Here is a 15,390-nt window from a genome sequence, read left to right on the forward strand (position 1 = left end):
TCCATGAGCAGGCTGGGCGGAATCCTTCATAATGTTACTGACCCTTTCTGTGTATATGTCCTTGATGGAGAGTAGGCTAGTGCCAGTGATGTTTGGAGCAGACACATGGTCATGTCTTGGTAGGCATTTGAAGATTGCCTGCTTGTACAGTAACAAATGCTGCCATTAATATAGCTCAAATATAGAGATTTCTATAGGAATGTTATTAAATGTAAAACAATCCTGAACCACAAGATATTAAAATTGAAGCAAGTGTGGAAGATATTGGAGAGCTGAAGCCTCTTACTAACTAAAGGCCTCAGGTTGGAGGCTACCCAGAGGGAGTATAAGGTGTTGTTCCTCCAACCTGAGCGTGGCCTCATTGCGACAGTAGAGGAGGCCGTGGATTGAAATATGGGAATGGAAAGTGGAATTTAAATGGGTGGCTACTGGGATATCCTGCTTCTTCTAGTGGCCAGAGCGTAGGTGAATAGATTTAAGGTCCTGGGAGTTGACACCCTACCCCTCACTATGGATGCCTACCCAACCTTCATTTAAGGATGGAAATTGGTAAATAGGCAAACTAAAAGGGGCTTGATATAGTTTTGATGCATTGGAGAAATGGTCTGTTGGAAGGAAGTAGACAATAGACAATACACAGCAGGTGCAGGAGTAGACCATTCAGCCCTTCTAGACAGCACAGCCATTCACTGTGATCATGGCTGATCATACACAATCAGTACCCTGTTCCTGCCCTCTCCCCATATCCCTTAACCCCACTATCTATAAGAGCTCTATCTAACTCTCTCTTGAATGCATCCAGAGACTTGGCCTCCACTGCCTTCTGGGGCATATCCACCGCTCTCTGGGTGAAAAAGTTTTTCCGCATCTCTGTTCTAAATGGCCTACCCCTTATTCTTAAACTGTGGCCTCTAGTTCTGGACTCACCCATCAGCGGGAACATGCTTCCTGCCGCCAGTGTGTCCAATCCTATAATAATCTTATATGTTTCGATAAGATCCCCTCTCATCCTTCTAAATTCCAATGTATACAAGCCCAGTCGCTCCAATCTTTTAACATATGACAGTCCCGCCATTCCGGGAATTAATCTTGTGAACCTATGCTGCACTCCCTCAATAGCAAGAATGTCCTTCCTCAAATTTGGAGACCAGAACTGCACACAATACTCCAGGTGGGGTCTCACCAGGGCCCTGTACAGCTGCAGAAGTACCTCTTTACTCCTATACTCATTCCTTTTGTTATAAAGGCCAGCATGCCATTAGCTTTCTTCACTGCCTGCTGTACCTGCATGCTTGCTTTCATTGACTGATGTACAGAAACACCTAGATCTCGTTGTACTTCCCCTTTTCCTAACTTGACTCCATTTAGATAGTAATCTGCCTTCCTGTTCTTGCCACCAAAGTGGATAACCTCACATTTATCCACATTAAACTGCATCTGCCATACATTTGCCCACTCACCCAACCTGTCCAAGTCACCCTTCATTCTCATAACATCCTCCTGACATTTCACATTGCCACCCAGCTTTGTGACATCACATTTGCTAATGTTACTTTTAATCCCTTAATCTAAATCATTAATGTATATTGTAACCAGCTGCGGTCCCAGCACCGAACCTTGCGGTACCCCACTGGTCACTGCCTGCCATTCCGAAAGGGATCCATTAATCGCTACTCTTTGTTTCCTGTCAGCCAGCCAATTTTCAATCCATGTCAGTACTCTGCCCCCAATACCATGTGCCCTAATTTTGCCCACTAATCTCCTATGTGGGACTTTATCAAAAGAAATCTGGTTTGTTCCCGTGAATTTTAAAGCTGTAAGGCATTAAGTTGTTATCCGCATTTGTGCTCAGCAATACAGTTAAAATTTCAGCAGGAATGTGCTTGCCACTGAAGCCCTTGGCTCACGGAGAATCTTCAACAGGACAAATGTTTGTCATGAAGTGATGGGGAAATTGAACATGTTGCCTGCATTTAATGCACCATCAATAACTCTCAGAGACGGGAGGTGAACGATAGGCTTTTATTAGCGGCAAACGAGACCACGACATCCTGGAGACTGAGGGAGGAGCAGTGCCTCCAATCGCCTTTATACAGAGGTCTGTGGGAGGAGCCACAGGAGCAGTCAACAGAGGGGCGTGTCCAGACAGGCACATAGTTCACCACAGCATTGACTCACACGCATACAGAAACGTGGAGGGAGTTGCTGCATCTCGTTTGGCAAGAGGTGTTCAAATACCCTCACTTCATTGTGTGTGCTTTGTCCAGTTGGTCACAAAGACACATTGATCTCCTTATGGACACGGTCATGCTCGAGCCTCACTTGGGGTGGTCTGTAATAGCACCACCACCTCCCACCCACCCAATACCATATAATCATATAACAATTAGCAGGGTAACAGGCCATCTCGGCCCTACTAGTCCGTGCCGAACGCTTACTCTCACCTAGTCCCACTGACCCGCACTCAGCCCATAATCCTCCATTGCTTTCCTGTCCATACACCTATCCAATTTTACTTTAAATGACAATACCGAACCTGCCTCTACCACTTCTACTGGAAGCTCGTTCCACACAGCTACCATTCTCTGAGTAAAGAAATTCCCCTTTGTGTTACCCTTAAACTTTTGCCCCCGAACTCTCAACTTATGTCCTCTTGTTTGAATCTCCCTTACTCTCAATGGAAAAAGCCTATCCACGTCAACTCTAGCCTCATAATTTTAAATACCTCTATCAAGTCCCCCCCTCAACCTTCTACGCTCCAAAGAATAAAGATCTAATTTGTTCAATCTTTCCCTGTAACTTAGGTGCTGAAACCCAGGTAACATTCTAGTAAATCTTCTCTGTACTCTCTCTATTTTGTTGACATCTTTCCTATAATTCGGTGGCCAGAACTGTACACAATATTCCAAATTCGGCCTTACCAATGCCTTGTACAATTTCAACATTACATCCCAACTCCTATACTCAATGCTCTGATTTATAAAGGCCAGCATACCAAAAGCTTTCTTCACCACCCTATCCACATGAGATTCCACCTTCAGGGAACTATGCACCATTATTCCTAGATCACTCTGTTCTACTGCATTCCTCAATGCCCTCCCATTTACCATGTATGTCCTATTTGGATTATTCCTACCAAAATGTAGAACCTCACACTTGCCATCTGACAGTACTGAATCTGCAGCTGTGATTCTTGCCTGGAGTTGTTTTCTTTTGTAAACTCTCATCCCATTCTTCAAGATGTATGTATACCTATTTTGTGTGTGTGTGTGTGTGTTTTTTCCGCTGGCTGTAAACTTTTAAATGTCACTGAGCGAAAATAAGACTCATTCAAATAATAAGCCTGGTAATTGCATCATTCCTTTCAGTATGTGACAGATAGAGGCACGAAGTTTCTGTGGGTGACATAAAAAGACAGATGTGATTAAGGCTATGGGAATGACTCCATATACAATGGACAACCCTTCTTAGGCAAGTTGCTAAAATAAGCTGAACGCTACCTGTGGCTTAGTTACACATTCAGCACACGTTCAGTACAATCCTCATAGGGGATCAGAAGTGGAGAAAGTGAGCAGTTTCAAAATCCCGGGTGTCAAGATCTCTGAGGATCTAACCTGCTCCCAACATATAGATGTAGCTGTAAAGAAGGCAAGACAGTGACTATACTTCATTAGGAGTTTGAAGAGATTTGGTTTGTCAACAAATACATTCAAACTTCTATAGATGTACCGTGGAGAGCATTTTGACATGCTGCATCACTGTCTGGTATGGAGGGGGGGCTACTGCACAGGACTGAAAGAAGCTGCAGAGGGTTGTAAATCTAGTCAGCTCCATCTTGGGTACTAGCCTACAAAGTACCCAGGACATCTTCAAGGAGCGGTGTCTCAGAAAGGCAGCGTCCATTATTAAGGACCCCCAGCACCCAGGGCATGTCCTTTTCTCACTGTTACCATCAGGTAGGAGGTACAGAAAACTGAAGGCACACACTCAGCGATTCAGGAACAGCTTCTTCCCCTCTGCCATCTGATTCCTAAATGGACGTTTAACCCGTGAACACTACCTCACTTTTTAAATATATATTTCTGTTTCTGCACATCTTTTATCTATTCAACATACATATACTGTTGTTTATTTATTCCCCTTCTATATTATGTATGACTTCAGATTGCTGCTGCTAAGTTAACAAATTTAACGGTGATAATAAGCCTGATTCTGATGTTCCTGACCCTGATTCCAGTTATTTATTTATTGGGGTATAGTGCAGAATAGGCCTTTCTGGCCCTTCAAGCCCAGCTACCCGATTGATCCCTAGCCTAATCATGGGACACTTTACAGTGACCAATTAACCCACTAATCGGTATGTCTTTGGACTGTGGGAGGAAACTGGAGCAGCTGGGCAAACCCACGGGGAGGGTGTATAAACTCCTTACAGGTGATGTCGGAATTGAACACTGAACTCCAATGCCCTGAGCTGTAATGGCTATGCTCGCGTGGCACTGACAGTCCAGTAACTGAGACTAACCTCAAGTGGGTGGATCTTTAGATAGTAAGTCAGCAAATAATGGGGCCTTGGTGTTTATATATTTCCCACAAGAGTCTTGAACTGTGTGCATGAGCTAACTGGTCCAGACAAAAAGATGCTGTTGAAGGAGACTGTGTTGAAATTGCAGGGGCCCTGGCAGATATATTTAAAATGTCAGTATCTATGGGTGAGGTGCCAGAGGATTGGAGGATAGCTCATGTTGTTCCGTTGTTTAAAAAAAGCTCTAAAAGTAATCTGGAAAATTATAGGCCGGTAAGTTTGACGTTAGTAGTAGGTAAATTATTGGAAGGGGTACTAAGAGATAGGATCTACAAGTATTTGGATAAGTACAGGGACTTATTAGGGAGAGTCAGCACGACTTTGTGCGTGGTAGGTCATGTTTAACCAATCTATTCGTTTTTTGTGGAGGTTACCAGGTAAGTGGATGAAGGGAAGGCAGTGGATGTTGTCTACATGGACTTCAGTAAGGCCTTGGACAAGGTCCCACATGGGAGGTTAGTTAGGAAGATTCAGTCGCTAGGTATATGTGGTGAGGTAGTAAATTGGATTAGACATTGGCTTAATGGGAGAAGCCAGAGAGTGGTAGTGGAGGATTGCTTCTCTGAGTGGAGGCCTGTGACTAGTGGTGTGCCACAGGGATCAGTGCTAGGTCCATTGTTATTTATATCTATATCAATGTTCTGGATGACAGTATGGTAAATTGGATCAGCAAATTTGCTGATGATACAAAGACTGGAGGTGTAGTGGACAGCAAGGAAGGTTTTCAAAGCTTGCAGAGGGATTTGGATCAGCTGGAATAATAGGCTAAAAAATGGCAGATGGAATTTAATGCACTTTGGAAGGTCAACCCAAAGTAGAACATACAAGGTAAATGGTAGGACACAGAGGAGTGCAGTAGAACAGAGGGATCTGAGAGTACAGATACATAATTCCCTGAAAGTGGTGTCACAGGTAGATAGGGTCGTAAAGAGAGCTTTTGGTACATTGACCTTTATAAATCAAAGTATTGAGTATAAGAGTTGGAATGTAATGGTGAGGTTGTATAAGGCAATGGTGAGGCCGAATTTGGAGTATTGTGTGCAGTTTTGGTCACCTAATTAGAGGAAGGATATTAATAAGGTTGAAAGAGTGCAGAGAAGGTTTACAGGGATGTTACTGGGACTTGAGAAACTGAGTTACAGAGAAAGGTTGAATGGGGTAGGACTAGAAGAATGAGGGGAGACTTGATGGAGGTATATAAAATTATGATGGGTATAGATAGAGTGAATGCAAGCAGACTTTTTCCACTGAGGCTGGGGGAGAAAAAAAACCAGAGGACCATGGGTTAAGGGTGAAGGGGAAAAAGTTTAAAGAACATGGGGGGGGGGGTGCTTCTTCACAGAGAGAGTGGTGGGAGTGTGGAATGAGCTGCCAGATGAAGTGGTAAATGCGGGCTCACTTTTGACATTTAAGAAAAACTTGGACAGGTACATGGGTGAGAGGGGTATGGAGGGATATGGTCCAGGTGCAGGTCAGTGGGATTAGGCAGAAAAATGGGTTGGCACAGCCAAGAAGGGCCAAAGGGCCTGTTTCTGTGCTGTAATGTTCTATGGTTAAATTGGGTGCATTGGACAGTGAAATCCATTTGATGCCTCCAACTACTGGCTCTTATTTTCTTCATCTCTACACTTGACCACTCTTCTGTCTGAAGTGATTGTGCATGGAAAGTGTTCAGGATGTTATAGTTCAGGATATAATGTTGCTCGGTTGGTGTCTGAAGTTGCATTACAGTCCAATGGAGTCTTGCTTTCAGCCATCTGTCATTTATCCAACCCAAGGAAGACACTGCCTAGTACACAAGCTGTCGTCATCAGCCACTGAGCGTTGTTGCTCGTCGCTCACCCCTGGAAGCTCCCCAAAAAGTTTGTCTTTACACTTGTATTGGGCATGAGTTTTCAAATGGATCCCTGGGTTCTGGTAGCTATGGTGGAATTGAGGTAGTTGATGTTCTCTTATGAATAGAAAACCAGTATTTACTGCAACAGGCCCAAAATGCTGGAAGAGAGCATCAATGGAAAAGAGTAAACAGTTGTCATTTCTGGTCAAGACCCTTCATCGGGACTCATGAAGGGTCTTAGCCTGAAATATATCAACTGTTGCATCTTTTCCATAAAGCAGTTCCTCCGGCATTTCGTGCGCGCGCGTGTGTTCCTTTGGATTTCCAGCATCGGCATATTTTTATCATATTGGTATGTATTTTAGTTTTTGAAGTTTTTTTGGAACTATTGATTTTTTTTTTAAAGGCTTCTAATTTTCCTCCCCAGAAATTTGTAACCAAGCTTAAAAGAATTAATTATGTCAATTATTTCTTTATAATAGTATTTGACACATTAATTTTCCGTTGTGGGACCATAGTGTTTTGGCATTACTGACCTTGTATGTGGGTTTGAAAAATATCGCCAACCTGTTTTGCTGTGGTGGTATAGTGGTTTAAATAATTAAAGCAGTAAGATGGAGGTCTGGGTTTGCAGAGATCAAGTTCAAATCCCACCATGGCAGCTGAGGAGTTTAAATTGGGCTAATAATCTGGAGTTGAGGAAAATTTGTAAAGATAACTACAAATATACGAACAGGTTTGGCACGAAACTGTCAGTGAAGTCCTTGGAAGGAATTCTGGCATCCTTCCTGGTGTGTGACTAAACTCAGCCAAGCGTGGATGATTCTTGCTGTCTTCTCAGTTTGGGGCGGGGCTGGCAGCTGGACAAGATGGCATCCTAGTCACTTGTGTAAACCAATTCCTTGGTGTACAGTGGCTCTTGAACAGCAAAGGTTTGCTCTGCTTGTAACATGTCCGATGAGTGACCTGGTGTGCACTTCCTCCTGCATGTAGTTGCTCATCTTGTAGGCTTTGGTGGATCCTTCCATTATAACACTGTTTGCTTTATTTTCTGACAGTATGGGCACCCTGCAGTTGGTGGAACAGCTCACGTCCCCATGGGCTGGGATCATTGGTATGGACTGGTAGGTGATGACTTCAATTTGTGGTTTGACTATAAGTGGAGGGGAGGGGAGGGGACTTCTGCTCCTCAGCAAGCCAGCAACTGCATTTTGTCCCTCCAAAACTGACTTCCTCCTTTTACAATGAAATATCTAATCTTTCTCTCCATGCTGGGTATTCCCCCTTTCTCGTTAAGGTATGGAAGCCTTGGGTCCCATTCTGGCAGGTTCAGGAACAGTTATTGCCCCTCTGCCATCAGGGTCTTGAACCAAAGTCACTCATTCTAATATTGAACTGATTCCACAATCTCTGGACTCACTTCCAAGGACACTACAACATGTGTTCTCAGTGTCATTTCTGATTTATTATTTTTGCTTTTCTTGTTGTATTTGCACAATTGTCATCTTTTGCAGTTGGTCATGCATCTTAATTTTTGTGTAGTTTTTCATACTGTGTTTTCTTTGCATTTACTGTGAATGCCCACAAGAAAATAAATCTCGGGGTAGTGTATGGTGACGTATAGAACTTTAATATACTTTGAAGTTTAAACTCTGACTCCCAGCTCTTATGAATTGCACTTAACCCTTTTGAAGTCCATGAATGAATGAGATTTCCATTATCATCCCAACAAATGCCTGTCCGTTAGAGTGCAAATTCTTCATGTTAATTGTTTGATAACAGATGTTGACTAAAGTATGTATTGGCTTAGATTATCTAACAATAACTTGTTAGAATATCCATTTTCACTTTTGAGTACTTTTTAATTAAATCAGGTTTTAGGGTTGTGTTGGGAGAGGTCAAAGATTCAGATTATACATTTGGCCGGAAGTGTTTGGCTTGATCATTTATTACAAATCCTGACTGGCGGGGTTATAAGATGCCTTTGACCTTGCTCATTGGTCTGTGGTGATCATGCGACCCCAGCCACTTGTCATAACTCGGCCTGGTCTTGGCTATGCCCACAATCTGAGTGAGTGTGTGTGTGCTCGTGCTCTCAGATGGGCTGTGGCAAAAATGGGCCTGAGTGGGAGAATGAATAACTCCAGTGCTGGAATATGACACAAGTATTTGGGGGGGGGGGGGGGGGGGGAGAGGCGCGCCACAGAAAGCTCCTTCAGTGAAGGTGTTTCTATGGAAAGAAATGCCAGTTATTGTTTTGTCAGAGACCCTTCTGCAGAGCTGGGAGAGGAGTGGAGGGTCGGGAATCTGGGGGAAGAGTGGGCTCTGAGACAAAAGGCCAGGTTAAAGGTGTATAGCTGTGTGAACTCACTCAGAGCTGGGCTACATGGAACAATCCATATTCCTGGCTTGTTCAGACCACTACAGCAAGTCTTCCTCTGATGGACTGAGTTGCTGCAATGTTCCTGTGCCTCCCACCCAGTTTCCAGCCTGTCTTCACGTTTATGTGGTCCATCTTAGAAACTTCCCTTTCCAGACCTGTCTCCATCTCGGGAGATACAATGGTCGTGGCTGGCTTCGAGTCCACAGCAACCCTCTCTCTGTCTGCTGTAAGGATTCCGTTCGTCCCAGTTTCTTTGTCGTTTGTGTGGTGAACTACGTGTGCCTGTCTGGACATGCCCCCTGCTGACTGCTCCTGTGGCTCCTCCCACTGACCCCGGTATAAAGGCGATTGAGGTCTGAGCCTGGCCTCAGTCTCCAGGATGTAGTATGGTGGTCAACCACAGCTGGTTCCTTCTTCCAGTCAATAAAAGCCGATATCTCGCCTTTACGTCTCAGAGTGAGTTATTGATGGTGCATCAATTTGTTCCACTGATGAAGTTCCTGCTCTGGTGCCTGTGAAATGTCCTCCTTCGTGAAACATCCTCCTCCCTGAAACGTGGCTGTACTCTGCTATGTTGGATGAGCCCTGTATTTCCTGTCCCGCACTTCTCTCCCCCTCCCCGTCCCCCAGTCAGAACAAAGTTGGTGCTCCCCCTATTCTCCTTCTGCCCCACAACCTTACTCAGTGTTACCCTTCGGAATTTCCACCTGTTCCAACATGATCCCATCACCAGTAACGTCTCCCGTTCTCCTCCCCTTTCTGCACTTCAAGGGACTGCAGTCTCTGCCCCTCCCTCCACTCTCCCTTCCCATATGGCCAGAGGTTGTATCCGTTCATTCCTCTCCTTCCCCACCCCCCAGGGATGCAAACCACCATTCCAGGTGAAACAGTGATTCCATTTGCCCCTCCATCCTGCTGCGCTGGATTCGGAGCTCACTCACAACGTGGTCCCCTCTGCACCTCGAGAAGCCAAACGCAGACCGGGTGACCTGTACTCCATCTACAGGGACGACCCAAGCTTTTTGTTGCTGCCAGTCTCAATCCTGCTCCCACTCCCATTCTAACCTCTGCCTGCCCAGCAAGGTACAACACCTTCTGTCTGGGCACTTTGCAGTTCCTCACGAGGAACACTGAGTTTTTCAACTCCAGGTCTCGCTGCTTCCCATTTTCATGCCGGTATCCCTTTCTCACTTGCTTCTATAATTGAGATTAAAGATTAGCTTTACTTGTCACAAGTACATCAAGACAACACAGTGAAAATCCGTCAGTCGCGTCAGATGTGCAATTGTCATCGTGCTTGCAGTGCCAACGTTGCATGCCCACAACTTATAAATCCTAACCCATATGCACCTGGAATGTGAGAGGAGACCAGAGTTCATGCGATCGCGGGGACCGTGCACAAACAGCGGTGGGAATTGATTGATCCCGATCTTGTAGCTGGTGCTGTTAAACATCAGGCTAACCGCCACGCAGTTGTGCCACTTGGTATTCGAGTTCTTTATCAGGTGATCTCTCCATGAGATCACTTATCTTGTAGCTCCCTGTCCCACCAGCTCCATTTCAATAACTGCCTCCATCTTGGAAGTGCTTCTGAGGAATGGTTCTTGAGACGAAATGTTGACTTTCCACGGGTGCTGTTTGACTGGCTGCGCTCCTCCAGCGCTGTGGTTTTACATCGCAGGGTAGTAAATCGACAACTTCCTGTTTCTTAGACTTTATTGAGATGGTTGATAAATCCTTGGAGCTTTTCAGAATTGGGTTTATTTTCACTGGCATGTGTCACAAAATGTGTTAACTTAGCAGCAGTACAATGCGATGCAAGATAATATAGGCAGAGAAAATCAAATCAATTGCAGTAAGTATATTGAATAGATTAAAATGGTGCAGAAATAGGAATAATAAAAGTGAGGTAGTGTTAACGGGTTCAATGTCCATTTGGGAATCAGATGGCAGAGGGGAAGAAGCAGTTCCTGAATTGCTGAGTGTGTGCCTTCAGGCTTCTGTCCCTCCTCCCTGATGGTAACAGTGAGAAGGGGGCATGTCCTGGGTGATGGGGGTCCTTGGTGATGGACACTGCCTTTATGAGACGTTCCTTGAAGATGTTTTGGATACAGTGGAGACTAGTACCCAAGATGGAGCTGACTAATGTTGTATCTGTCAGTTCTGTGCAGCACCAGGAACTGGTGGTGGACCCGGGGAGGGCTAAGGCACTGGTGACCCCTGTTTCCATCCAAGGGGTCAGTGTGGACATGGTGGAGGATTACAAATTCCTGGGGATACGAATGGACAATAAACTGGACTGGTCAAAGAACACTGAGGCTGTCTACAAGAAGGGTCAGAGCCGTCTCTATTTCCTGAGGAGACTGAGGTCCTTTAACATCTGCCGGACGATGCTGAGGATGTTCTACGAGTCTGTGGTGGCCAGTGCTATCATGTTTGCTGTTGTGTGCTGGGGCAGCAGGCTGAGGGTAGCAGACACCAACAGAATCAACAAACTCATTCATAAGGCCAGTGATGTTGTGGGGGTGGAACTGGACTCTCTGACGGTGGTGTCTGAAAAGAGGATGCTGTCCAAGTTGCATGCCCTCTTGGACAATGACTCCCATCCACTCCATAATGTACTGGTTAGGCACAGGAGTTCATTCAGCCAGAGACTCATTCCACCGAGATGTAACACTGAGCGTCATAGGAAGTCATTCCTGCCTGTGGCCATCAAACTTTACAACTCCTCCCTCGGAGTGTCAGACACCCTGAGCCAATTGGCTGGTCCTGGACTAATTTCCACTTGGCATGATTAACTTATTATTATTTAATTATTTATGGTTTTATAATGCTATATTTCTCCACTGTTCTTGGTTGGTGCGGCTGTAACGAAACCCAATTTCCCTCGGGATCAATAAAGTGTGTGTGTGTGTGTGTGTGTGTGTCTGTCTCTGTGTGTGTGTGTGTGTGTGTGTGTGTGTCTGCGTGTGTCTGATACGGCCTGTCAGGATGCCCTCCATGGTACATCTGCAGCTGTTTTCAAATCGGCATCCACATTTGTGGAGGAACAGTTAATTGAATGAGTTGATCACAGTTCTATTTTACTTTGCAGGTGGGAAACTCCAAGTACTACAACTACACGTTATCTGCGAATGGTGTTGTGGAAAAGCACAGTAGCAGCTACCAAAAGGACTACCTGACTGATCTCATAGTAAGGCACAGCTATTAAATCTGAATTGTGGAGCTATCAGAGACTTTTTATTTTTCTGTAATGCAAAAGATCTTGAGTTTGAAGGAGTACAGAGAAAACTTACACGGATGTCGCCAGGTCTGGAGAATCTGAATTGGGTGGAAAGATCAATTAGGTTGGGGTGCTATTCCTTGGAACGTAGAGATTGAGATGAGATTTGACAGAGGTATACAAAATGGTGAGGGGTATAGATGGGGTAAATGCAAGCAGGTTTTTTCCCCCACTGAGATTGGGTGGAACTACAATCAGAAGTCATGGGTTAAGGGTGAGAAGTTTAAGGGGAACATGAGGGAAAACTTCTTGACCCAAAGGGTCATCATGAGTGTGGAGTGAACTGCCAGCACAGGCAGTGCATCCAAACTCCATTTCACTGTTCGGGTAGGTACGTGGATGGGAGGGGTTTGGAGGGCTATGGTCCTGGTGCAGGTCAATGGGAGTAGGCAGTTTAAATGGTTCAGCATGGACTAGATGGGCCAAAGAGCCAGTTTCTGTGCTGTACTTCTCTATGATTTTATTGCTAAACTACAATCGAACACGACACAGCTGCAGGGACCCGTGGGTATATCAACAATTCACAGGCTGTTGATTTGAGCCTCGAGGAATAACGTGAATATTTTCTTAATTTGGATAGTGGCATATTCAGATAAAAACTAGTCGACATGTTTGAATGATATAATTCTGTTCAGCCCGTGTTGATATGTCTGTGCCAATCTTCAGCTGGTGGCTTTGACCACTGTAACCCCTGACGTTGGAAGGAAACGCTGAGATTGGTGTACAGCTGAGTGAACTCGGAATTGGTGCATCCGTTACGGAGGAACCTCAAATCAGAATGTATCTTGTTCGCTCGATTGAATTAGGCTTGGGGGAGGGGCGTCGTAGGAGAGAAAGAGAAGGAAAGAGTTTACATTTGTATGCTGGTGCATTTTGTCCCTTTTATTAAAATAAACAACTTATAAAATTAGTAACTTAGCAAATGTTGCTTTTCTGTTGCAGTGCTCTTTTTCATGGTTAGGAAGGAGTTACCTATTCAGGCTCGGCTTGCAACTGTTTGAAAGCTCTCTAGGAGCTGCTAAAGTTTTCTGGACTCTATGCTTTTCCCACTGGAACCAGCCTGTCTCAGATAGTTTCAGAACATTGTGGCTGCATTTAGTCTTCACCAATTGGTTGTTCAGTCCTGACCTCGGGAATACTGATCCTTGACCAGCGTTGTACTGTGTGCTGGCTGGAGGATGGGAATGCTTCAGCTGAAACATTTGAAATACGTGGTTATATTTTTGTGATCACTATTGGAGTTGAGTCACAGGAAAGGAGTATGATAACGTGTTCCAATGAGAGATTGCAGATCGAAAATTTAAAAAAAAAACTTTTGTGTCCTCTCCACATTCATTGTTTCTTTACTATCTTTAACAATTTACTTTAATTAACTTGAAATATTATTGGCTTTCTGTTTTTGGTGAGCAGTAGAAAGGAAGTTTGTCCAATTTAGAACATAGAAATCTACAGCTTATTACAGGCCCTTCAGCCCACATGGTTGTGCTGACCATGTAACCTACCCTAGAAGCTGCTCGGAATTACCGTATTGATGACCTTCAGTTTTTCTAAGCTCCATGTGTCTATCTGAGAGTCTGTTAAAAGACCCTATTATATCAGCCTCTACCACCGTTGCTGGCAGTGCATTCCACACACCCCCCCCCTCTGTGTGGAAAAACTCACCCCAACATACCCTCTGCGCCCTCTTCAAGCACCTTAAAACCATGTCCCCTTTGTGAACCTCTGTCTGATGCCCTTTGTACAGGCAAACCGCTCGGTGGAGTTCCTAGAGTCCAGGAGCCGGTACGCTCCATTCTTCATGGCGCTGGCCACCCCAGCCTGCCACTCCCCCTGGACTGCGGCTCCCAAGTACAGCAAATCCTTCACCGGCACCAAGGCACCACGCCATGGAAGTTTCAATGTTCATGGAAAGGTGAGTGGAACAAATACAGCCATTCGGGGAGCTCTGCACGGGGCAATTAAGAGCATTTTAAGAAGCTCAAAGATTATTTTTCAGGGTGCAGGTCAGGAATGTTCTTGAAATCACTCTATTGCTTTCAGAAGTTAGAGGGGGTTTTGTTGTTGAGTTGAGTCTGACTCCTCGTGATCTCGTGGACCATGGGGGATCTGTAGGGCTTTCGTGACAAGATACGGGAGTAGAATGCCAGGCCTTTGTTCCGCACAGATGGAGCTGGTGTCCCGGTTGGGTTTGAACTCAGCACCATCTGCCTTGAAGTCCAGTGCTGATGCAGATCAGCACAAATATTGCAGCAGCATTTTCTTGTCATGCTGCACTTGTTCTGAGTTGTTTGATCTGTGCTTTTCACATCTGCTTGTTTTTTGTTATGCTATGTTGAACAGTGAGAGCTGGTTTTAAATTGTAATTATCAATAACAGCCAATAGATGGCAGGAGAAGCCAAGAGATGCTCTAGTTAATGTATTTGCTTAGGTGCCTGTTGGTTATTTTAGAATTAACATTATATTTAAACCAATCTCCCTTGAGTTTTACTAATTAGTTTCATTAATTATCAGGGAGACTATGATAACCCTTTTAGTTTCATGAACAGGGTTTCATGAAAATGTGACCCGAATTAGCATTAATGTTGGCCAGGGAATTTGGACAAGATGCAACTGCAACTGAATCTAATCTGGAGTTTAAAAGTTTGTGCTCACTCCCACAGAACAAACATTGGCTGATCCGACAGGCTAAAACACCCATGAAGAACACTTCCATTGAATTTTTGGACAATGTTTACAGAAGAAGGTACTATATTCTCTCATTTCAAAACACTAGCCTATTGTGGAGCAAGTGGTAGAGTTCTGTACCCAGTGGAGTTTGCAGCCCTGAATTTGGTTCAATTTCAGAGCAGAGAATGAAGGCAAATCATTTCCAGTAATATCTAAGGAATTGATTATTTTTATTTTCCAAGATGAAGTGAGGCATGTCTGGAACTACAGGTGACAAATCCAGAATTAAGAGTCGTAGGGTGCTGCGCCACGGAAACGGGGTCCTTGGCCCATTAGGTAGTTTTAAATCATTGTGCAGCGGGACAGGTTCACTTGTCTTTTAGTTGTCACACCAAAAACTTCAGTTCCTCAGCGATTACTGAGTGTCTGAACCGGTCGGGTGATTGTTGTAATGGAAGCACAGTGCCCCAACTATTAATGACTTTACCACCTTCCAGTCAAGGATTTTTGATTATCATTTGATTTTGGTTGGTTTGCTGTTGGTGCTGATTGTGCAGTGGCCTACTAAATCTTCTTAAATCCATCGTTATCTGTGACAGCTACAGTTCCCCCTTACACTCCATCGCAATCTTTCTTT

The 15,390-nt window shown here is 44.6% G+C and overlaps 1 protein-coding gene across 1 annotated transcript in view; it reads left to right on the forward strand.

The window, feature by feature from the left end:
- The window catches only part of gnsb (glucosamine (N-acetyl)-6-sulfatase (Sanfilippo disease IIID), b), a 41,569-nt gene that overhangs the window by 12,343 nt on the left and 13,836 nt on the right, over positions 1–15,390 (forward strand). The window contains exons 4-7 of the mRNA XM_059966628.1: positions 7,478–7,543; positions 11,897–11,995; positions 13,830–13,997; positions 14,747–14,829. Of these exons, the coding sequence (XP_059822611.1) occupies positions 7,478–7,543; positions 11,897–11,995; positions 13,830–13,997; positions 14,747–14,829 (416 nt within the window). The remainder of the gene's footprint in view (positions 1–7,477; positions 7,544–11,896; positions 11,996–13,829; positions 13,998–14,746; positions 14,830–15,390) is intronic.

This window comes from Hypanus sabinus, chromosome 1 (assembly GCF_030144855.1).
Source record: "Hypanus sabinus isolate sHypSab1 chromosome 1, sHypSab1.hap1, whole genome shotgun sequence".
Taxonomy (NCBI): domain Eukaryota; kingdom Metazoa; phylum Chordata; class Chondrichthyes; order Myliobatiformes; family Dasyatidae; genus Hypanus; species Hypanus sabinus.